The sequence below is a fragment of the Poecilia reticulata genome, linkage group LG11, assembly GCF_000633615.1.
Source record: "Poecilia reticulata strain Guanapo linkage group LG11, Guppy_female_1.0+MT, whole genome shotgun sequence".
NCBI classification, from domain to species: domain Eukaryota; kingdom Metazoa; phylum Chordata; class Actinopteri; order Cyprinodontiformes; family Poeciliidae; genus Poecilia; species Poecilia reticulata.
The window spans coordinates 25,643,966-25,669,089 of record NC_024341.1 but is presented as its reverse complement, the minus strand read 5'-3'; the positions used below and the strand labels follow the sequence as shown (position 1 = coordinate 25,669,089).

Genomic DNA, 25,124 nt, shown 5'->3' with positions numbered 1-25,124 from the left:
AGTGTGTCCTTGTAGCCAATAGCTAAGACAGAACAAATTATGTCAATTAATAATTTTAAAAGATCATTCCAAAAATTCAAGCATGTATGTAAAACTAAATCATAAAAAAATCATTCATTCATCGTGAAATCTTGGCAGCTTGTCTCCAGGTACAACCACATGCTCCACCTCTTTTTCTGTGATCACCACCAGGTGAGCAACACCCCCGCTGACGTTGTCCCTGCCCATCGCCAGAGCAAGAGCTGCGGAGTGAAAACAGGAAATATATAGGTCAGGTTCAACAGGCATAAAGTACTGAGAATAAAGCCAAAGCTACTGTGACATTAACCGGTTTGATTCAGGGTAAAACATATAGGATACAATTCTGATTCCTTTGCTTATTAATCATCTCTAACATCCAGAATTTTCTGGAATAATTTTCTGGAATATATTAATCTCATTCTTTCACTTAGCATTAGCTCTTTTTTGTCTTATCACATTATTTTTTAAAGAATTAAGTTGCAGCTACCACTAATCAAATGTCTCATGTTTCAAATCTTGAAAGGCACTCTATTAAAAATTCACACTAAACTGCTACAGGAACTGAATCAGTAAATGGTACCATTGGTGGCAAACTGCACACATTCCTCTCTGGTCATGTTTGGTTTGTATTTAGCGTCCACATATCCAAAAATGTAGGTACTTCCTGAGCCGCCGATGGTAACCTGCTGATTGAGTAGCATTCCACCCAGAGCCACAACATAAATCTGCAGAGGGAACAGAAACATCAGGTGTGAAGTTAAAGTAAACTGCTGTTAAATTGGATTTTCTTACAGATTTCTTCTGCTTTGCTCCTTTGCCACATTGAAACTTTCAGGTCATTAAGCAAATGTCATTGTCAGACAGAAAGATAAATTAAATGGGGATTCCTTTTATTTAGAAAAGAAAGCTTTCCAAAGCAACGCATGTGTCAATCCATGAAAGTTGTGTTTATGAGTCTCAATGCAGTCTCACTACGTCAGTCTACTAATCTCTCTCCACTTAGATTCTAGTACATGATACATGACAACTGGGTCCTGTATGGCAACAAAAAGACTCTCCTTCCCATTGACAAAATCATAGTTTAACTCTAATTTACCATATTATTTGGTAAACAAAGTTTAAATTAATTTCATCTAACCAGTAGGTCACAAAAGAATCCAGAACAACATCTGAAGCACATCACGCCTCACTGCCTCAGATAAGCCTGAAGTTAATGATTCAACAATTTGAAAGAGAGACTGGGGTAAAAAAAAAAAAAAAAACTGTTGAGTGAGTCTGAATTAAAAATAATTCTGCTAATTAGACTGAAGTTGAGTGAAAATATCACCTTCGTGATGTAGGATATATTTTGGCAGTATTTGTAAATGCTTGACAACTGTTTTTAACCAACAGTGGCCCAATCAACTGTTAAGTGTAGGGAGCAATTAGATCAGTAGATTTTTTTTCTTATTAAATGAAACCATAATTGGATATTTCCATTTTGATTTATGGAAGAAATCTGTGTGTGTGTGTGTGTATGTGTGTGTGTATGTGTGTGTGTGTGTGTGTGTGCGTGTGTGGGGGTGGGTGTGTGTGTAGGTGTGTGCGTGTTCATGTGTAGCTATCCAATGTGTGTGTGTGTGTGTGTGTGTGTGTGTGTGTGTGTGTCTGTGTGTGTGTGTGCGTGTGTGTGTGTGTGTGTGTGTGTGTGTGGATTGGGGGAGAGGGGTTGTGGGTAATTCGTTTTTCACAATGTATATTGATTGGCTGATCAGCAGTGACGGACCTGAGGTCCTTTCTTCCTGTCCCAGCCGGCTGTCATGAAGCCGGCCTGCAGCTCCTCTTTGTTTTTGTAACACAGGTCCTTCAGGACAGAGGCTGCAGCGACGACAAGAGGAGGACTTTCCATCTGAACACTATTCCGGATTAAAAAGAGAAAAAAGAGGCAAATAAGTGAGAGCAGGAAACAAATAAGCAGATGTACGTAATCTGGAAAAGGTCAAATTAATAATGCTATGTAATTACATATTCAATGTGCTAATTGCTGTGTAATATCATAATATAAATATTAAAACTTTCAAACTACAACTACTTTCTTTTGGGATGGTTACCTCAGTGTTCACAAAAAAAGAAAACACGTGATCCAAGTTTTAAACATTTTGATAATTTGCTACAAGCAAATTACATTTATCCAAGTGAATATATTAAGTTTATTAAGTTGTCACATTAAATAAATGTAAATAAAGTAGGTTTGAGAAACTTAATTCGATTTAATTTAACTTAATTAAGTCCAACTTAATTTTTTTTAACTTGGACCTTCATTCTCTTTTTTCATGTTCATGGTGAATCATAAACTTTAAGTAATTCACTTTTAAACTGAATGACCTGAGGGTTAGGCTAGCACTATATAAGAATGAACATATAACACTGACTTTTGGATTTCTGTCAACGTTTTGTGTCAAATTTGTAATTTGACACAAAACAAATTACAAAATTGAGAGTCACAACTTGGTCTACTTTCCTTTGTAAACTAAAATACTGAAAGCAGGGCTATAATATCTGTATGAAATGACATCTAACATATGTAAGAAAGCCTTTCTTGTCATACGTTTGCTTAAAGAAATGTCACTGACATTTGAGGTTATATTGTCAATGTATTTAATGTCCAAATCAAATGAACAGGTGGTCTTGATAAACTTCACCCTACTGCCTTAGTAACTGCACAACTGTGACCTGAGTGTGTGTTTGTGTCAGTCTATCCATCCATCCATTTTCTTGCACCCTTTTTCCCTCAGTGGGGTCGGGAGGGGTGCTGGTGCCCATCTCCAGCCAACGTTTTGGGCGAGAGGCGGGGTACACCCTGGACAGGTCGCCAGTCTGTCGCAGGGCAACACAGAGACACACAGGACACACAACCATGCACACACACACTCACACCTAGGGGCAATTTGGAGAGGCCAATTAACCTGACAGTCATGTTTTTGGACTGTGGGAGGAAACCGGAGTACCCGGAGAAAACCCATGCATGCACAGGGAGAACATGCAAACTCCATGCAGAAAGACCCCAGGCCGGGAATCGAACCCAGAACCTTCTTGCTGCAAGGCAACAGCTCTAACAACTGCGCCACTGTGCAGCCTGTGTCAGTCTAGTACAGATTAAATGGGAATATAGAACCAAATGATCTCAACATAAATAGTTACTGGATATAATGATGTAAATGTTTTAGGTGTGTTTACCTGTGGAAGGACAGGTGGGACTTTGCAGCCTTGGTGACGGCTTGAGCGTCTGCCAGTGAACCAGCGATGCCACAGAAAATCCGGTCATGAACTTGAATGACCTTGTTCATGGTCTTAGAAGATATATAATCCCTGAACAAAGTCATAGGACAGAAAGACCTTTCTTTTAGGATCAGGATGATACTTTGCTTAAAAATGCAATGATGAAGCTAATTAGAACAATGTGTTAACTATGGCAGTGTAAATCAGTTACGTCAGATTTCATCATTTTCCTCTTCATGTTTAGTTTCTGCGGATCTTTTAATTCAGTAAATTACGATAATTTATCCGTAAGGCCTTTGGGACAGCAACCATTAATCTTAAAAAACTTGATAAAATATTATTGAAAGCACAACATGAGAATGCACCTTGTTTCCACACTCAAGTCCAGCATTTTAATTCAAATATCGATTAACTTTCTGATGTATTATGTTTTTTATCAAGGTGTTTTACTTTCATGCCACTTTATTTCAGATGTAGGCACAGAAAAGCAAATTACTTCAGAAATGTGCCATACTTTACGATTTACAAATCTAGAAAAACAAACTATAGCAAAAGTAAGTTAACACTTTGTCATGAAAAAATACATCAAGATGATTAGGGGTGCACCGATTTCCTTAATTTTGGAAGATGGGACAATTTATACATGTGAAGCCGACCTCATCCACCGATCTTATCTAGCTTGGCAAAGGTCTAAGAATCAACCACTGTCCTCTTTTGCTTTCCAGTGAGAAAAGTTTTACTGACAGACCGGCCCACCAAGTTATATCTGCATGTTTACAATTAGCAACAGTGACCCCACTGTTGTTAATTCAACAACTTTATTGCTATATTGAGCAACATTTCAGACAAAAAAATTGGTATCGGCCAAAATCGGAATCGGCAGGTTAAGTTTTATAAAAGATCGGTAATCGGTGATCAGCCAGAAAACTGTAATCGGTGCAGCCCTAAAGATGATCCTTTGACAGGTCAGTCTGACATATAATAAAAGTATTATTTTAGGATCTGTTACTGCAGTGTGTTTTTCTTCAATCAGTGTCGATATTTGGAAATTGGAATATTTGATGTTGGAATATTTTTGTTTTACATATTTTTAATATTATTTTTTCATCTGTCTTAATTTGCCACTTTTTCTGGAATTAAACATATTTGAAAATCTAAACAAAAGTCCTGATAAGTAGTTTCTGGCAATAACAACATGCAAGGTGATATCTGTATTTTTTTTCTGTAACTACGCCAACCTGTTCACTGTATGTTTCAAAATTTTTCTGCTCTAGGAATAACTTTGCAAAATATTTCTATAAAGATGTTAATACTATTGTCTGGCTGATATGGTACATCTGTACTGTACAGTACATCTGATAAAGTACAGCTGTACCATATCAGGTTTGATTAGCAAGTTGCTTCTGAAGTGAACAGTAAAATTAATCATGTATTCAACATTAAAGTTTACATCTTGCTGAGAGTGAAACTGGATTCCAGTTTGTCAGTTGAGGAAGATTTTTTTAATTTTATTTACTGAATGCCTTAATTTTAACCATAGACAGTTAAGAAATATGCAGGATCAAGGAATAATCAAATGAACTAAAAATGCTATAGTGTCAAATGTAAATATATTAATTGCAAATATTGTTTTAAGCTACCAGTTTAAAACAATCTCAATATAAATATGTTTTGCCAAAGACCTGACAGAGCAATAAACCGAAACATTTATTTTAAAGTTTTCTTTTATTGGCCATAGATAAAATGAACCTCATCTGTTTCTAGACCAGTGGTCCTCAAACTTAGTGCAGACCATCTATTCCTGTGTAACATGTGTCCCTGTTCCAGCACACCTGACTCAAATATTTACCTTCTCTACATCCCATGAAGTTTTAAATTCATTTATTGGAAACGTGAGACAATAGAAAACCCAGAACCTGTCAAAAGATCCTGAATACTAGGATTGAAGATCACTGCTCTAGATATAGCAAGAGTTTGGGGATTTTTTTTTTCTCTATCTCTATCTAAATTTTGAGTTAACAGAATTAATAATGTATGTGTGTAAAACAGAAACATTCTTGTCATATCATCTCAACATGCCTACCCTCCTATTGACGCTCTAGAATCTGACCCAATCACAACTCCTCCATCAAAGACTGCAGCCAGGATGGTGGTCTGAGGAAAGAAAAGCAGGAAAAATGGTGATAATAGTATGTTTTTAACCAATATATGAATAATAAGTAAATGATTTATGATAAAGGGGCAGTTTCTCCCTGCTGAAACAGATTTAAAGACTATTTTTCCTTTGTGAAGCAACATACGTGTGCGAGGAATTCTGGGACTTGGAGTTTTGACTTTGAATACTTTAAAATAGGAGAGAAACTAAAACCCAAATTGAAGCCATGTCTTTTATTTTACAAAAAGCACAAGAAAACGGCCAGGCGTTTACTTGTTCAGGTTAATAAATACATTTTGAATGGATACGTGTCACGTTGTTTTAGGTGAGCTGTTCCTCAAACTGTTCACCTGCTCACACGTAAAAAGGTTACTGGTCATCCTTAACAATTTACTGCATCAATTATGAATAAAAGTTAACCTGTCCGGATTTACTCACCCCTGTGCTGACTCCTTTGACTTTTGAGTCCGTGTAGTGTTTCTCCATTTTCTCTGTAAAATCGAAAGCAGGGAAGGAGCCGTGACGCTCAGAACAGCGACCTCAACCGAGACGCGCAGGGAAGCCGCAGAAACATCAACTATGGCGCTGTCAACTGTCCTCGAAACTCCCGGAGCTGGGTTTAATTTTGAAAACGCGACGAGGTATGGCCTTTATTTGTCTTTAGCGTATTTTATAATGCAATTTTTAAAATAAAATAAAAAGTAACCTGGGTGTTCTGGGCTTTCATCGGTATCAAAAGTGAAACTAACTTTTTCCTTATTTATTAGATTGACAACAACAATAGATGGCGTGTACACTTCTATGTTCTGGTTATAAATGGTCACAATCTACTACCACTTACTTACTTCCTCCGTTTCTCTCCAGAAATGCTGCGTTAGAGGGTCTCTTTGGAGGAGGACAGACACCAAAACCTCTGAAAACTGGCACTACGATAGCAGGAGTTGTGTTTAAGGTGGGCGACGCAGTTTAAACTGCAGCAGTAAATGATCAAAAATACAATTTTGTTAGAGACTATTTATTGAGTCATTATGAGAACCTGATTAATTACAAAGTAAATCCCTCACATTTCAGCACCCCAACATTTAACCTCTATGACCCAAGAACATCTGAGGGTGGCGTCCTTTAGCATCTTTCTACCAAGTTGATATCTGTAGCTGTGTGAGTTCAGGTTTTTAATGTAATCAGAATCAGTCAGATTGATATCGGGTTAATTTGAGCAAATTTTGTTCTGTCTTATGAGATATTTCCAAACTTTCCAAATCAGATAATATAGCTAATAATTTACTCATATCACACCCTAGAACATGGAGAAATGTTTTTTTTTATAAAATAAAAGTACAACTTTGTTTCTGCACTGTAAAATGTGTATATATTAAGAAAGTCTTATCTTTCCACTTTTGTCCTTTGCAATGCAGTTTTCTGATAATTAACTCGTGCATAGTTTTAATTAAACTAAAACATCTTAACTTTCTCTTAACCATTTAAATTGTTGAGTTCTGTGAAACCGTTTTTCATATTAAAGTTTTTTTTTACTGTACTAACTGCTCCAAACACAGATGTAATCCATGTATTTGAGTCCTAATATCTCATCTGTTTCCACTCCTAGGATGGAGTTGTTCTTGGAGCCGACACTAGAGCCACATCCAGCGAAGTGGTAGCTGACAAGATGTGTGCCAAGATCCATTATATTTCCCCAAATATATAGTAAGTTTCAGGAATTTTCCACAAAAAACAATGAGAAGAAAAAAGAGGTAAAGCAGATGCCCCATTTAAAGAGGCAGTTGTTCAAGGTTTCTTTCTGACCTTGGGACATTTCCCCACTTCTCTCTCTGGCTATTTCCTGTCTAATTACTGTCAAAAATGGCCGTTATTGCTAGATACTTAATTTCGCTCATTGTGTGAGTGTCATAATCTTTGATGTCTCTCTGTCTTTAAGTTGCTGTGGAGCAGGAACAGCAGCAGACACAGAGAAAACCACAGATCTTCTGTCATCCAACCTCTCCATCTTCTCACTGAACAGTGGGAGAAACCCTCGTGTTGTCATGGCTGTGAACATCCTGCAGGATATGCTGTACAGGTTCGTGAAAAGCACATGGTGTACATGAATGAGATGGTAAATTGAGATCCTCTTTGCTAAAAAATATTTATATATTGTCAGTCAGTTTCACATTTTGTGTCTTGTCCCCAGGTATCACGGTCAGATTGGTGCCAACCTGATACTAGGAGGAGTGGACTGTACTGGTAACCACCTGTACACTGTTGGTCCATATGGAGATATAAATAAGGTCCCTTACCTTGCAATGGGTAAGTAATGTGACTCAGCACAAATAATAATATATATTTTTTTCATGATATTTGAGAATACAATATGTTTCAATTCACAGATGTTTATTTCTTAGTGATGTTGAGTACGGAGACTTTCCTTTCCATCCACAGGTTCTGGTGATCTGGCTGCTCTTGGCATTTTAGAAGATGGGTTCAAACATAATCTAGAGGTATAACACTTGGCAGTGTGTGGAGAGCTCTTGAGAGTGTTGCTGTTTGATTTTAAAATCAAACAATCACTCTGACCTTTCAACCTTTGTGATTTGTTTGTTCCTTTCTGTCTTGCTGTTGATTTTCTGCCTCAGCTGGAGGAGGCAAAGGAGTTGGTGCGAGCGTCCATCCACGCTGGCATCATGAGTGACCTGGGCTCAGGCAACAACACTGACATCTGTGTCATCACCAAGCAAGGAGTGGACTATATCAGACCCTACCAGGAGTCAGAGTACAAGGACAAGAGGTGTGTAATGCTAGAGATGAGAAAGCATGTTTAACTTTGGTTGACATCCAGGATGATCTGTAGAAAAGAAGGAAGAAAAGTTTGTACATAGGCGTTATTATGAGTTATAGCAATTAAAGCCATTTCTCCTGTTCTTTCTTGTAGGAATATTAAATATCGATATCGCCCGGGCACAACTCCAGTCCTGACAGAAAAAGTAGTCACCTTGAAGCTGGAAGTTGTACAAGAAGCTGTGCAGAAGATGGACACTGCCTAAACTACACAACTAACAAAAAAAAAATTATACAGCATAAATAATAATTTTCAATATCATTCTAGTTTGCATTCTGCTGCTGAACATTTTCAATAAATTGTTTTTAAAACAGTAACATTGACTATTGTCCTGCTATTTAAATTTTATGATCTAAACTACTTAACAGTCATATTTTCACTTTTGCAGTATATATGTTAGTATTTTGATGCATGGTGAGATAATTTGCTGCTTTTACATTTTTGACATAAATCACTTGCTGAATCTCAGTCCAGTTTTCTTCCCAAAACCTCCATTTTGCTCTTCCTCGTAGTGACTGATTGTGATATAAAATAAAGCTCTCCTATTGGCTAATATTTTCCAAGCATATTTTTTTATTTCGGTGATTATTGACACAACATATTATTAAATAAACTCAATCGGGGAGTAAAGATCTCTTTTTGTTGCTTGTAAATGGGGTGTTTTTGATGAGAAAAGCTAGAAAAAGGGACTGCAAAGAAAAAAACAGCTTTTTTCAAATTCTTTCACTTTCAGTTTCTTTGTCACGTACAAGGAAATCATTGATCAGCTTCGCCAAAGGCTTTCTGGTTTCTAGAGCGTTTGTAGGAATTATATCAGACGGTTATCATATTAAATAAGGTCTGATATTTACGACACAATGGCACTTTTTGAAGTGAGCGGTTTTAAGCCTTATTCTGAAGTCCGTGCGCAGATTCTCCCGTTCGGTCAGACTCGGCTTGTGGACCGACCGAACCACTACACCTTCAACACCAAAACCCAGGAGTTTGCTGTCCCTCTGGGTGAGGACGTGAGTATAACTTCAACTATTTATAAAAGAAAAAAAAGTTACACGACACCTAAGCAAAGCGTCAGATTTGATGGTAACCGAGTTATTTCATGCTTCTCTTGTTTTTAACTTGAAGTTACGTGTATACGAAAATGTAATACATGTTTCTTAATTGCAAGTAAAATTATACTTTGTTATGAAAGCAACACTCTACATATTATCGTATGACTTATTTAGTTGCGTTGTTTCGCGTCGTGCATCTCCTTGATTTGATCCTTCTTGTTGCAGCCCTCCGGGTTTCTAAAGTCCTGTAACCATGACGGAGGAGTTTGCATTGACCTGAACCATGGTACCACCACTTTGGCTTTCAAGTTCAGGCATGGAGTCATCGTGGCCGTGGACTCCAGAGCTTCAGCTGGGAACTACCTGGGTAATATTAATGACTGCTTCTCACATTGAAACGAAAAAGAAAATAAACCAGGAAGAGAACAAATAAAATGCAAGAGAAAGAATAAACAATTATAATTACTTGTGGCATCAATACCTAAAATATTTAATGTCTGGGCTTTAAGGTAGTGCAAATGCTATATGGATTTGTGAATTAAGTGGGTTGTTTTAGAATCTCATTCAAAATAACTCCACCTTTTATGAACTTTTAGCTCATGAAGATGTGCTGAAACTTGTCAAAATTGTGTCAAAATTAAAGCATTTGTCTCAATTTATTTACCTTTAAAACTATAAAATTTCAATATTCTTCATCATCAATATAACCTTTTGCACATCACTATTCTCTATCTTTTATCTAAACAACAAACTGATAATTAGTTTTCTTTAATTTCCATTTGTCTTAATTTTGTTCTGATTAGACAATCAAACATATTTATTTTCAATTTAAATGTTTCACCAACAAGGATTTTATTTTTGTTGCTATTAATTGGATGCAGAAAAGACCAAAATTGTGAGAAACATAGAAAATATGTCTTACTTAATCTATAAAAATGTGTATATAGAAAAAAGTTGTGTACAATGTAAAATCTAGGCTTTTCTTTTGCTTAATCCTCTAATAAAGAGAAACAACACATTTAATAACGTTGAAAAAAAAAAAAAAGCTATTTCAACTGTGAAACAGTTCATATCAAATGTAATCGATCACAACAGAACGTTTGTCTTTATGTTTTGAGTACGAGGGGTTAAATCTTGTGTGTATATTTATTCTACAGCATCAAAAGATGCCAACAAGGTGATAGAAATCAACTCGTACCTACTGGGGACCATGTCAGGTAGCGCAGCCGACTGCCAGCACTGGGAGCGGCTACTGGCCAAAGAATGCAGGTAAACCAAGTTTTCTTTGTGTTTTAGAACTTTAATGATTTAATTTGGCACTTTAGTTACATACAATTTGCATAAATTTAAAAATCAAAAGAACTGCTGGCATTGAGTAGAAATTGGTCAATCCCATCCAATTTGATTCAAATTAAAAATAATTTACCTTCAAGCTATGGAAACACCTCTAGACCAAACCTTTGAGTGCAATACTAAAATTAACTGAAATTTTCCTGCTTAAGAGAATTTCAGAAATCCTGCATTTATGTACTTATGAAAGAATTTAATAAGGCTTTAGTGTATTTATAATTATTCAACAATTAAAAATATGTTTTTAACTCTTAACAAAGGATACCTTGGTAGGACACACACAGCGCTAAGGGCCCAATTTTTGCATATATGTTTAATGAAATGAAACAAGACTAGCTTTACTCATATTTGTTTTACAGCAACATTTGATCATGCCATACTTTTAAATACAGTTAACTTTATGCACCAAGCAATTTTTTGGGACGTTTGAATTTATTTTTTGATGGAATAATTAATATCAATTTATTTGTATGGTCAATATCTTTTCAGATTCAGAGAATCTCAAAACTGTTTTTAGATTCTTTACTATTAGTGAAATTAAAATGGAAAGAGCACCAGACATTTGCAAAAAAATCTATTTATATACACCGTATGACAACTGTGCTACTAAAAGGCAACAATGTTAATAGGTAAATATTAATATGTATTGTTAAAATAAATAAAATCTTGTAAAATGTAAAGTGTCAGGTTTTGTGGCAAAGATACAGAGCCAATGCAGAGAGAGTCACTGATGAGAGACATTAAAAAAATCTAAACCAAATCTAAATATTTATCAAGGGGAACACAACATTAAACTATGACAAGAAATCAAACAGGACTAATATGGCAGATACTACAAAGCTATAACTACACATTTAGATTTTATTTTACATTGATTACTAATAAATTTATAGATTTACACTTTTGATCATCCTGATGTTTGTCACTGAAACAAGTGCGTAAGGTTTAATGCATTTTAATGTAGTTGTGCTGTAGTTCTATTATAAGCATTGCCGTAAGTCATAGTGATTGTGGCACTCGTGGCAATTTTTTTTTTTGTATTTGTTAATTACCAGTTGTCGTGCAATAAACCTACTTGCTATGCTTGTTGAATGATCAAATTTTACTTTGTAGGCTGTACAGGTTGAGAAACGGTCACAGGATTTCTGTGGCTGCTGCATCAAAGCTGCTGTCAAACATGATGTTGGGCTACAGAGGCATGGGCCTCTCCATGGGAAGCATGATCTGTGGATGGGACAAACAGGTGTGGTTGTGTTTTTTGGAGAAGTTGAAGTCTTTTCTTTTGTATTTGGATCTTGGTGGTAGACAGTGATTTTGTTTCATTACTATGATATCAGAAATATCCTAACAAATGTAGCATAAATTAAGGATTATATTGCAAAATATTGCATGTATTCCAGTACAGGAAGTTTTGCTTTACAAAACTCACAGTAAAATTATTGGGAAAAATTTGCTAAACAGAATAATGTAAGAGTTTAAAATTGTTTCATGATTAGCATGATTAGTTCCAAAATGTTACCAGCAATTCTGATGCACATAACCGAAATTGGGTCTGAACAGAGGAAGTCAATTTACTAATGGTGATAGAGAAATACATTTGTACTGCTAACAAGAATTCAGCTTAAACAATAAAACTGTCAACTGACAGTTTGCAACAGACTAGCAATTTTTTCAAATGTACATTTTTAAACAAGACAGTAATCAGTCCTCTTAAAATGATCAGAAAAACAAGGTAGGTTTATGAATATATCACATTTTCAGCAACAAGGCAATTCAAAGTGATGTCTTGTCCTGTCAAGATCTGTCTTAGTTGTCCTCCAGTCTGATGACCTAGACCTCATGGTTGGGAATTTGGTTGTGCGAGTGGGTTCACACCAAATAATCAGTTTCTTTAAATACTGACTGGGTGGGGAAATGACTGTCAAATTATGCTATTTAGTCATGATTGAAGAAGGCTAAATTTGTTACCTATAAAGGTAACTTACTTGTCAAAGTCAGTATTGTGTCATTTTTTGTAATAAAGATCAAACTAGGATTATAAATCAAGTACCACTGTGTTCTCCAGGGTCCAGGTCTGTACTATGTGGATGACAATGGAACTCGTTTTTCTGGCCACATGTTCTCCACTGGATGTGGGAACAGCTACGCCTATGGAGTGGTGGACAGCGGCTACAGAGAGGACATGACAGTGGAGGAGGCGTATGAACTCGGCCGCCGAGGCATTACTCACGCTACGCACAGAGACGCTTACTCTGGAGGGGTAGTCAACAGTGAGTACACGTTAATACTGAACTTTGGTTATTAATTTGTTTACTGTTAATTGTTTTAAATTGAAAGGGACATGGTTACATATTAATGTATAACTTATAACATATTTTGAAGCACGTCACATTTTATGACTGTAACCTGAGGTGCTCCATACAAAATTAAAACACAGAACCAGTACTGCTAAAAAATAGCAAACCAACTTGAGAGACAGGTGAAACATAAAAGAATGACAAAATATCCAGTTCTCATTTAATCCGATCCACAAAAAGAACATAAAACAATTCAGACCCCCAAATGCAATCAAGGAATACCATGTATGACTAAATGTTTAGGCATTTTCTTATCTAATTGTTGTTTGTTTGTTTGTTTGTTTGTTTGTTTGTTTGTTTGTTTGTTTGTTTGTCTGTCTAGTGTACCACATGCGAGAGGATGGCTGGATAAAGGTCTGCAAGGATGACGTGTCTGAGTTGATTCATCGCTACAAAGAAGGAATGTTCTAAGTTTCTTCATCAAATCATCATCAACACAAGATATGGAGTGGTTTTAGAAACTAAAGTGCTCTGTGTTTTATTCATATCCAGTTACTAAAAATGTGTCTAATGAACATAATAAAAATTTGTCAGTGATAATAAAATGCTACAGAAGACAATATGGAGTCAATATCTCTTAAATGTTTGAAATTCATGAATTATTTATATATATGGCAGAAAGCAAGGGGGCAAGAGTTAGCAGCGTGTACACCAGAAGATTGACAACGATAAGACCATTTGGCTCTTATTGTTTCTGACCAAGTTGTGTATTTCTGTGGTTAGCACTTGGAGAAGGCAGAGGAGTTTTATTTTAATGTTTTTTCATAAAAATCTGTCTCACTATTCCAAAAATCACTTTAGGAGCAATCTTAAGGCTTGAGGTAGTTTTGTGAATAACTAATGTTACTGAGGAAAATTGTAAGAATAATCTTAGAATTTAACACATTCTAAGAAATTTCCTAAAATTACGTAACTAGGAACTACTTTTAGTCTAAGGAGTTTTTGTGAATGTTGGCCCATAACAGGACAAGCTGTTCTCCTGGGGTGAGTCCTGTGGTTCCAGAAAGAAGTAGCTCTAAAGCGGTGCAGGTTGCCTGCTGGACAGAAAAACGCCATTAAAATATGGAAGATTTTGAGAGAAGAAATTGTAAGTCCTACATTTTTGTGTATGGACCCTTATTTATTTTATTGCTTAGAAACTGGCTGGATCTCTGGATCTATCCAGAGGCAGCTAAGTTAAATCTTGTGGGATGAGCCTTTATTAAAATATTTAGATATTAAAATTAAATCTCTACAAGGAAGCCAGAACATCGCAGATTTTATTTCACTCTAGAGAATATGGTCATAATAATTTTTTTCCATGACTTTTCAAAAGGAAAAAATAAATACTTACCTTCCTTGGGTACTGTGTGTTTCGAGCTTAAAAGTCTTGCAACGGTGTAGAAACAAGTTTATCATTGGGGGGGACACATATCGGAAATTGACAGATCCGTAAATAGCTTGAGCAGAAACAATGGGGTCATAAAGTGTTACTCTAATCTGACCCCTTGTTTCAGTAATGACTAAATATGTTACTATTTAAAACCCAATAATAAGATTAGTTACTTATCCAAGTCACTGTGTGTTACTATACATTTGTCATTTTATGTTGTAAAACATATATTGTTGCTTTCCTCTTTTTTCTTGGGGAGTTATGTCTCATGTTTAACACCAGGGACACAAACGTAAGCAATGGAGGGAAAGAAAGATGCTCCCCAGATAGCCCAATATGAGTGAAACAAACAACATTAAAACAATGTCAGGCAGAGACATTGAATCTACGTTGAACGCTAACATTGAAACAAAATTGAAAGTGGTCGGTGACTTGAATGTTGAATCAACGTTAGGGTTTCAACCATAACTGACACTATATCAATGTTGATTCAACCATTTTCTGAATGTGGATCTCCATGCAGATTTGGGTTAATTTTATATTGAATAAAAGCTTGAGATTTATGTCAATTTTTTGGTCTGATAGGACTGGATCAGTAGAAGTTGCTTCACTGGTGTTAAACACTATTTTATTGGCAGATGATGAATATCATGGGTATGTGACATCTAAACATATCTTACAGTCACATATTACCAAAACTGTGTGTACAAAAAGTTAAAAATGACAAGATGGCATTGATATAACATTTTATTTAAGAAAAGAGGGACAGATCTTTAAGCACATTTAACTCCTTTTTGACTGTCAGAACAACAATCTATTGTCCACAGAAGAACAGAGTSCATGAGGTTAAGCTTTGTACTGTATGAACCAGGGAAACAGTACAAGTTGTGGTAACCCCAGTTTCACTCTGGTTGGCGTCACTTTGATTCATTGTGATGTTTTCCTCTCATTCTGGCGTGTAATGAAGCCACTTCTTGACAGTTTTACTGCAGTCCTCAAGAGTCAGCTTTTGGTCAAACTGCAGAGCAACGGCTGAAAAACACAAAAATWAAAGTGAGGAAGGTGCCGGTTAGAAATATGATAAACATTTGAAAAGTTCTGAAAGACATTGAAATATTTAAACAATGTACTGGTTACAGGCCTGAGAACAAAAACAAAGTTCCCCATGTACACTCATTGTTAAATTAATAAGGACACACTAAAGAACATTTATTCATATTTATCTCAATGTTAGTTGACATATGGAATTACATTTACCTATGAAGCTGCAGTCTAGTGTAGGATTTATGATGCTGCACTCATGTTAAAATGAGGGAATCAATATTTAAAATAAAGGCTGTTTATCAGAAAACCTAAAGATAAAACTCGGGGAGGATCAGGGTTTATTTAACACAGTAGAGACAGAAAAGTAGAGCGAAAGATACTGTAGTTGGAAAAATTATTTATACAGAATAAACTACCATCAAATAGCTGGTTTAATCTTCAATCAACTATAAATATTTCCAAATAAGTTTATTAAATTCATTACAAAAATGTCCACGTGCTGATAAAGATCCCACACCAGTAATAATAGTCCAGTTCAGTTTAACCAGTTACCAATCCAAGAATCAAGACTGAATCAGTCATTTATTATGGGGCTCCATTTGTATCAAAAATTATGAGGTTCCATATTGTGGGGTTCTGTGAACTTGTTAGGATTTACAGTGTCGATGCATTTCATGCGCTTTGGTGCACAGACCGATGCGTTACATATTTATGAGACAAAAACTGGGTAAAACTACCATTTGCATTCGAGTGAGGTTTTTGCATATTTTTATTTTATTTTTGTCTGCATGTTATGTTATCGTCTGAGGAAAAATGCGATTCAGTTTCATTGTTTACATTTAAACAACAAAAATCATGAAAAAAAACATCGGGTTTGATGCTTCCTGGTCCAAATAACACTGAATGTAGTCAGATTTCAGTATCTTTAGGTGAGTGTTAATGCTTTGTAATGTTCACAGAGTGGCTGCAGCCCATTTTCACGGCAACAAAAAAGTATGCATATATTGAAGCAAAGTTAATTTATATACATGCTGACTTGGCGTAAAATATGGCGGCGCACATTTTTTGTGCGTATGCTTTATACATGAGGCCCCGGCTCTCTTTCAAATACTCTTTGTTTTTTCAAACCTTTCTCCTAGGGCTCAAAACTTGTCTCTGCTAGGATCAAATCCATCCATCCATCCATCCATCCATCCATCCATCCATCCATCCATCCATCCATCCATCCATCCATCCATCCATCCATCCATCCATCCATCCNATCCATCCATCCATCCATCCATCCATCCATCCATCCATCCATCCATCCATCCATCCATCCATCCATCCATCCATTTTCTTTACACCCTTGTCTCTTAGTGGGGTCGGGATAGGATCAAATCTCTACTTGCAATCCTCTCTGCTCGCTTGCAAATAATTTTCTGCTTGTGCTTGGAACACAAAAATGCAAGTGTTATACTGGGTGTGTTTGTTTCTTTCTAGTAAGTGTGCACATGTGGATATGTATCCCTCAAGATAGAGAGATATCTGTCTATTCTATGTCAATGTAGGAATAGGAACAGTCATGATAGACACATATTAATAGAAAACCCACCAAACTGATACAAACCAACAGCCATTCTTTTGAAAGAATGCTGTGTCTCTTTACAGTGTCAAGAGATTACAGTGCTTCCGCTTCCGGTGGCCTTCTTTACACAAAGATGTAAAAGAATATGTACTCGTCTGACCCATCTGTGCCAGAAACAAACCATCTCATCAACCACCAGCCGGCTTTCTCCAATCTCCAACTTTTACCCATACCCAAAAGTCCCTGGTTGCACATTTCCATAGATTTTGTTACCAGAATTTCCACTTCCAGAGGTATGTCCACCATCTTCACTACTATTGATTGTTTTTCATAAGTCTTGCCATGTCATTCCTTTCAGAAAACTTCCCAGATTTCTCAACTACTTATTAAACATGTTTTTCAACTTCAGGAGATCCTGTCGGACAGCAGCCCCCCATTCTCATCACAAGTTTGGAAGCACATCTGCTTTCCACTCTAGATGTATGGCAAAATAACTTCTGGTTAGTGTTTACTTTGTAGGGTTACAAATGTGGAGATGAAAAGTCCACATGCAAAAAGTTTACTCTACCTTTCATATGGGACATGAATCTCACAGGTCTGTGTGCTTCAATATGTGAGCTTCTGCCCAACAGAGCAGAGTAGCAGCAGCAATAAGCAAACACCCGGTGGAACTATGCGTTTGCTGAATTTATCATGCAAACTACTTCTCAGTCCAAAGCTCCTAAGAATGGTTGTAAACGGCATAATGAAAAGCACTGCCAAGAAGACATGATGAAGGCATAGTGTCTGAAAGAGTGGGAGCTTCTTAAAGAGACAGAGGCCCAATTTCAAGGTGTTATATTGCGAAGTCAAATTTCTTCTAAGTTGTGTGATACATATATAGCATTTTTATAACTGAAGATAACATATTTACTTAATTGTGCAATACAATGTATACCTGAGAGAAACATAATATTCACCTCTAACGTGAGCAAAAATTAACAGGAAAAGGTCAAATAAAAACATATTACACTATGCTGACTATGAAAGTTACTGTTTAAGAATATCATAAAAGTATCTTTATATCAGGTTCTCTGGGTCATTTATATAATTGAGGAACAGCATTTGAAACTCTTGTCTCTGATGTACACACTGAAACTCAATTACAACTTAATATAAAGAAACATTGGATTAAGTGAAAATTTATTTAAAATCAAATAAAATTTACAAGGACAGATTCAACATAACACCAATTTACCAAACTCAACCTAAGAAATTCATCCCCAGATAATGTCTACAAACCAGAAAAAAAATCTTTACAGAATATTTTACTGTCTACATTAGATAGAAACAACTGAAGAAAACCCTTTTAAAGTTGTTTTAATTAAAATAAAAATAAAACTTAAGACAGATCAAATAAGCAATAGAAACTAAGCTGACAGTGATTATAGAAACAATATTTACTCAAAACCAAAATATTTATGAGAATCAGGTGAATTTTGTCACATCTAGAAATCAAATGTATAGTATTCGCTGAGGCAAAACGTAACCCTGTAACTATATTACAGCCAGAATGATTAATGTGTTGATAGTTTTTTGGATAAGAAAACATTTAACACACGTTAACACAATATATTATACTCCCTGGCACAGTAGCCAACATCTCCAGAGATAAAATGTTTGCAGATATAAACTCCAATTGTCAGAAAAACTGTTGACTGAAAAGTTAAGCTTTGTTGAAATTATTTAAAAAATGATTATCAATGTTTTTCCAGATAATAAAAATAGTATGATGACTCCCATTTGATTTAACAGCATTTGAACGAGTTCATGTATAGATGTCCAATATTACATGAAATACAATTTAACCCCAAAAAAAGAGAAAGTGGTGCCATTTCTTGGTCAGTGAAAACTGATGAACCTACAGAAACAGAAAGACACAAGATTCAGTCAAGAAGAAAGTACTGGAATTTTGTACATTTAATTAAACAAGTTAAACCAAATTATATCCTTTGAAAACAACAAAAACCAAAAGTTGTGATGAAGTCAAAACTTCTGTAAAAGAGTAAATTACTAATTATATAAAAAATAAATTCAAAGACAGAATTGAAAAAATAACAATAGAGGCTAAAAACACAAAATATACAACAAAATTACAAACCTTCACTCCAACAACAGACTCAACTTCAAATCTAATTAATGATAAACAATTAACATTATTCCATTTGGTGATAAATGAATTCTTATAAATATTCTTAGTTGCCCTTACTGCTGGAGAGGTGAGCTTAACAAATTTTCCAAACGTGCCGACTTCAGTCCCCTATAATTTGTTGGGTTTTGTCTGCCTTTTATGTAAACCTCTTGGCATCCTTTGCTCTGTGCTGATTATCTTATACTGATGATTCTGGACCATCTGAAAATTTATCTTAAATTTAAATTGTTTCTATTCATTTAGTTTTATTCTGCTTTTTGTGCTGTAAGGGGATTGCTTTGAGTTTCTGTTTTAAGTTAATTAAAATCCAACCACACCTTTTGAAGCTCCATGTTAAAGCTTCTTTGTTCAGTTTTAGAACCCTCTATTGTTTAAACTGACATAGTTATAGTTGTGTCCTTTTCCATTTACACCACTGCAACAGTTTAAGAAAGGTAATCTCTCTCTTTTAACTGATGAATAATTTCTATAATTACACTACAGAATAGTTTTGCTTTGGAAATAGAAATTTCAAATCAGTTTTTATCAACATTGAGTTATTCCATATGATCCATAAAAACATTCTACTGACAACAATAAGTGTCTTTTTATGTATGTTTTACAAAGTCAAAATGTCCAGTTAGCAAATAGTTTGGTCATATTTATGATCCTTTGCACAAAGTAAAACTGCATAGCCATCCTCCAAAAGTTGAGATTTAAGAAAATTTGGAGAATATTTTAATAATAACCATTTAAAAAATGTTGCATGATAATAAATGTCCAATTGCAAACTGTCAAACCATATTTTCTTCTTTTTTAAAATATTTCTCCAACTTTTACAGGTGAAGAAAAGTTTTCTTTACATACAGGTCTTATGTTTAATAAAATAAGCTTTATTCAACATTCAGCGACTCACTCACTTGTGTTTGTTTCTGCTTTTTCATGCTTGTGGCAGAAATTGGGTTTCCTCTGGAGGCTGACCGTTCACCACAGCTGCAATGTCAGAAAGCATGTCAATAAATGTTCTGCTATAAACCGATGTAAGATGTACAGAAAATATCCATAAAATAGATTTTGTCTTTAGAAATTATAAAGCAAAGGATATAAACAGACTAAACAGTGAGAGGCTTTACTTACGAGATGGTGGACGCTTGGCTGAAACAAACAGAAAAAACAACTTTAGCTTTTGCCTTAAAAAGTCCTTTCAATTCTGCCATTAAATACAGATACAACAACCCAACAAGCATTTTAGATGAACCTGCATCCAAATAATTCAGTCTTCTAGCCTAAATTTGGTTGACATCTTGTTCTAATATGATACATTTTTGACATCCAGAACTGGTTTTAGCTGACATCATCAAATTTTATTATAATTAAAGACTAAAGATGACCTGTGAAACTCTATTCCTCAGCTACTGTCTCCTACCACTAATACTAGAGAATGTCATTAATTTGATTAGTAATTTATTAGTTCAGCAGATTTAGCATGTCTGATTTCATTCTTGTGTGTGAATTGAGAACAATTTGTTACAATTAGAAATAATCAGTTTCTGATCTGCCTCAGAGATTCTATGAGCTCTGAATAACCTGTGTTACAAACAAACTCAGACACAGAGGAGCTCTGTTTGGAAATTACGATTGCTGATTATCTGACATTTCTATTTTTAAGAAAACTAATGGAACTTCATATCTGGTCATACTCAGCAAACAGCAGGATGTGCAGCTCAAATGTTTAAGGACGATTTAGATTAAAATGCATGTTCCCGTCTTCAAGTACAAATATTATAATCATATTTACCACTATACTTTCAATTTTTTGGTTCTTAAAGAAAATGCTGATCTTTTTTATGCAAACATAACCAAATTACAATAATATCAGATCTGAGAAAAGGATCAAATTCTTTCATACTAACTCAAATGAAGATGATCTTTGAGTTTTTGATTAAGTTTTCTGTCACTTCCATATTTTTTTATGCATGGCCCAAAATCTAAATTTAGATTACTTCTAGACTAGGAAGCATTGCCTGGTTTAAATAAATAAGTAGGTCTAAATGATGGCTAAACATCAGTGTGACACTGTCTAAAGTTGATATATTGCTTCAATGTTTAAGCAGTGAGAAAAACTGTTTCTCACTTGTTAAAGCTCAACAATCAAAATACAGAAAAAACAAAGAAAGGAAATTGTCCAACTCACCGTTCTTCTTCTTGTAAACAATGAATCCAATCACAGCAATGAGACCAAGAACAGCCACAGCAGCAACAACAAGGATGATCACATTGGGGGTATTTGCTGTTGAGAAAACAAACCAGGTCACAATCATGTAAACGTTTCTTTATGCCATTTCATCTAAACACCATGACCAGGTTTTTGTTTAGATCATCGTGTTTGTTCAGGTTTCAGGGCTCCAATGTATTTTCTTTCAGTAACTATAAATGTAAGTTATTTCATTAATAATTAACAGTTATTTTTAAATGTCATAAAGTTGTTTTTAAACCTGAACATTAATTAACTTGAAAGGTTGGTTGAATTTGGTATTGTTTAAAAGACACATAAACAACTGGAGCAGATTGTATTAGCAGCAAATCACTTGCTTTAACATTTATCCTACAGTAAATTCATCTAAAAAAATCCTTTAAAAAAACTGCTTCTAATTCTGAGCCCTAAAACAAAGTAAATCTAACAACACAAACAAGTCAGATATACTTTTACAATTAGCATGTATTTATCTATAAATAAATACATTTATATAAATACATACATTCATTGGTCAAGATTCTTGTTTTCTCCAGTCTGTTGGTCACGTCCTCCTTGTCTCCAGAGAGCTGAAACACACATTCATACTTGCTCCAGTCTTCAGTTGGAACAGATGACAGATCGATGTGAGCGCTCATCTGGAAGGTCCCATCATTGTTGGGGACGATCTCTCCTTTCTCCACACCATCATGAATCTCCTCTCCATTTTTCCTCCAGAACATTTCAGCTCTGTTGGGATAGAAACCTGTAGCGTGGCAGCTGACTGGAGAGGAGGAAAACTTGCGGAGGAGAGACACTGAGGGACGCACTGGAGACAGAAACACACAACGTTCAAATATAAACAGTTTATAATTCATGACGAATGAAAATAATATTATATTAATGTTTCAGATATGGAGACAAGCCTCAAAAACAATGACTTCAGTCATTAAGCCAAAATGTAAAGACAAAATCTAGCGAAACAAGGCACTCAAATAATCAGTTTACATAAAAAGTCAGGATATGTGATTATACCTGTTCTCATCAGAGAGCTTCTCCCATAGTCAACATACTTCTTCAGCCAGTCAGGACACTCTTGGTTGAGGTAGTTCTTTCTGTACTCCAGCTCAGCTGTATTACTGTTCCATTTGTTTGTAGTAAGTACAGCCTGTTGTTTTGGAGCAATCCATCTGTTTGACTCCATGTCCAACGTTAGGAAGTCTTCTCCATCATAGCCATACTGGTTATAACTAGTAACCTGTTGACTCTCATCATCCCACTCACAGCCGTACATCCTCTGGACAATGTGAACACCTGAAATACAGAGAGAGAAGGAAGAACTGAATAGATTAGGTTTATTCCTCATTCGATAACAGTTTAATAACACAAAACAACAGTCATCCATATAATACAAACATCTTAATAGAGAAAAAGAAACTCCTGAGAAAAAGTTAGAAAAGATATTATCTGAACAGAATCTTCACATACAGATTTACTGTCAGCAGTTTATCTACATTGACCAAGGTAGTGTAAATGCATGTAATGTAGATGTACATAGGCACTGTGAACTTTTCAATAAGTTAATCTAATTTATTACATAATGAGCATCTTCAGACAGACACTGAGCTGATATGCCTGATGACAGTCTTATACAAAGTTTTGGTATAAGACGTTACAGACACCTGTGAGGTTTCTGGTAAGGGTTTTTCACTGAGGAAAACCAGACCATGAAAGTGAAAAACAAACAATAACTCCATTAGTAACTCAATATTTACAGACTAGTGTATGGGGAAAAGAGTCCGCAGATGGTCCAGTTCCTCTCTGTCTGGAGAAATGATGCTGAAAAGGGGAGAAAACAGCAAAGCCTGGTGGAAACAACGATCATAATACATAGATGACGTCATTTAAAGAATATGTAAAAGTTATAAAAAAATCTATTTTATTTTCCACTGAAATTTGTTCAATGAGTAAATTTTTCCAATGTGTCACTGATGGTCCTTGTTTTCCAATTCAAAATAATAGTTTTCTTATCAACGGTTAAAGCTACAAGACGCTGTTTAGTGTTTGGGACGTCATGAATGATGAGGTGATGATGGCATCAGACAGCCAATCCTACTGGAAACTAATTTAATTACTTTCATCCCAAAGTGTTGAACAGGTTTGAATAAACATAAAGTTTGTATCAGGGGTATTTTGTGAACAATTTCTGCACAATTCAGAGCCAAACCCATTTTCTGCATTCTTTGTGTAGTGAATCCTGTGAAGTATTTTAAATTGAATGAGCTGAAGCGTTTGTCACATATGATGTTTTACTGCAAATGTTAACCCAGAATTCACCGTCTGGGTTTATATTCAGATCTATTTGCCATTTTAAAGCAGGTATGGAAATTATAGAGTCGATCCTGTTTAACAGTCTGCAGATCGATTGAGTTCTTTCTAGATGAGATTTTAAGTAATTTTGTGTTTTAGGCTCTATAATGAGTTTTTCCAGCTCATATTTACTTTCCATAAGAGATTTTAATTGGAAATATTTTAAAAATTGTGTTTATTGTCGAGTTTATATTGTTTAGTCAATTCTGAAAATGAAAGGAATTTATTTCATAATAAATTTTAAATAAATTGTGTAATGCCTTTAGAGACACACAAGCTAAAAAAGAGTTGTTTTTATTTATTGTAAGATGTGGATTGTTCCAAAGTGGAGGATATTCTGAGGTGGTRAATKYTGAGTTGATAATATTRAATTTCCACCCAGATGAGAAARCGGCTTTAGCAGCTGGWGATTTAAARCAACCATGTTTCTGAATCGCTTGGCTACTGAATGGTGAATCACGTAGCTGCATTTTCACACAAAATGATTATTTTAATTCATTTAAATCATTGTGTTGTTGCTTTTGGATCCACTTAATTATGTAGCTGATTGGCTAAATCACAATAATAAAAATGTGGTGCCTCCATTTTGTTTTGAGTTTTGTAAAGTTGAYAGTTTTATTCTTGGTGGCTTGTTTTTCCAATAAAATGTGGAGATTATACTATCTAAATATGTAAACCGTTGTTAAGCTGGTTGGATGGGTGACGTAGAAAATATTAATTTGGAGAAGTATTTTCATTTTAATAGTCGCTATTCTACCGGCAGGTGAAAGTGGTAGATTCATCCATCGTTTCAAGTATCGATTCTTGAAGTGGWATGAAATTAAGATTAAACAAATCTGACAATTTAGGAGATAATTTAACCCCGAGGTACGTAATATGAGTTGTGCGTAAAGGAATCGGTACAGTTTGGATCGTCTCATCCCATTTTAAACTATTTAAAGGAAGAACTGCAGATTTACTCCAATTYATTGAGCAATTAGATATTTTTGAGAAGCGATTAATCATTCTGATTGTTTCAGTCAATGAAGAATACGGATCCTGCAATAGCAATAAGATATCGCCAGCATTTAAACAAATTTCATGTTCTGTTGCGGTTAATTGGAAAACCTTTAATGTGAGAATTTTGACGAATTGCTGCTGCAATGAAAATGGAAAACAAGGATGGAGAAAGTGGACAACCTGCCTTGYGCCTCTTTGCAAGATGAAGTTCGTTGARATGATAKTGTTGGTAGCGGCAGCCGCTGCTGGTGATGTTATAGAATCACTTAATCCAGCTAATAAAAGAATCTCCCAATTCTTAATATTGAAAACAAAAATAACCAATTCTCTTTATCAAAAGCCTTTT

General features: G+C 35.2%; 4 protein-coding genes across 4 annotated transcripts in view; 2 read left to right on the top strand and 2 right to left on the bottom strand.

Annotated features, from left to right (window-relative positions):
* Positions 1-112: 112 nt before the first annotated feature.
* Positions 113-6,015, bottom strand: LOC103472926 (proteasome subunit beta type-6-B like protein-like). The gene is made up of 6 exons (XM_008422800.1): positions 5,873-6,015; positions 5,363-5,433; positions 3,238-3,369; positions 1,787-1,916; positions 602-746; positions 113-242 (listed from the first exon to the last, which is right to left on the bottom strand). Exons 1-6 carry the CDS (start codon positions 5,918-5,920, stop codon positions 115-117), a joined length of 654 nt encoding a protein of 217 aa, XP_008421022.1. The 5' UTR covers positions 5,921-6,015; the 3' UTR covers positions 113-114.
* On the top strand, positions 5,917-8,477 carry LOC103472927 (proteasome subunit beta type-7-like). Its single transcript, XM_008422801.2, has 8 exons — positions 5,917-6,075; positions 6,299-6,386; positions 7,041-7,138; positions 7,371-7,511; positions 7,623-7,738; positions 7,871-7,929; positions 8,065-8,216; positions 8,361-8,477. Exons 1-8 carry the CDS (start codon positions 6,014-6,016, stop codon positions 8,470-8,472), a joined length of 828 nt encoding a protein of 275 aa, XP_008421023.1. The 5' UTR covers positions 5,917-6,013; the 3' UTR covers positions 8,473-8,477.
* Positions 8,478-9,014: 537 nt separating this feature from the next.
* LOC103472925 (proteasome subunit beta type-8-like) lies at positions 9,015-13,504 on the top strand. Its single transcript, XM_008422798.2, has 6 exons — positions 9,015-9,274; positions 9,542-9,683; positions 10,474-10,585; positions 11,780-11,909; positions 12,732-12,936; positions 13,346-13,504. Exons 1-6 carry the CDS (start codon positions 9,125-9,127, stop codon positions 13,432-13,434), a joined length of 828 nt encoding a protein of 275 aa, XP_008421020.1. The 5' UTR covers positions 9,015-9,124; the 3' UTR covers positions 13,435-13,504.
* A 4,718-nt stretch (positions 13,505-18,222) lies between these two features.
* LOC103472945 (major histocompatibility complex class I-related gene protein) overlaps positions 18,223-25,124 on the bottom strand; it is a 27,566-nt gene continuing 20,664 nt past the window's right edge. Inside the window, exons 2-7 of the mRNA XM_017307582.1 lie at positions 22,445-22,723; positions 21,936-22,238; positions 21,371-21,466; positions 20,314-20,331; positions 20,097-20,169; positions 18,223-18,906 (exon numbers count right to left, since the gene is read on the bottom strand). Of these exons, the coding sequence (XP_017163071.1) occupies positions 20,117-20,169; positions 20,314-20,331; positions 21,371-21,466; positions 21,936-22,238; positions 22,445-22,723 (749 nt within the window). The 3' untranslated portion in view covers positions 18,223-18,906; positions 20,097-20,116. The remainder of the gene's footprint in view (positions 18,907-20,096; positions 20,170-20,313; positions 20,332-21,370; positions 21,467-21,935; positions 22,239-22,444; positions 22,724-25,124) is intronic.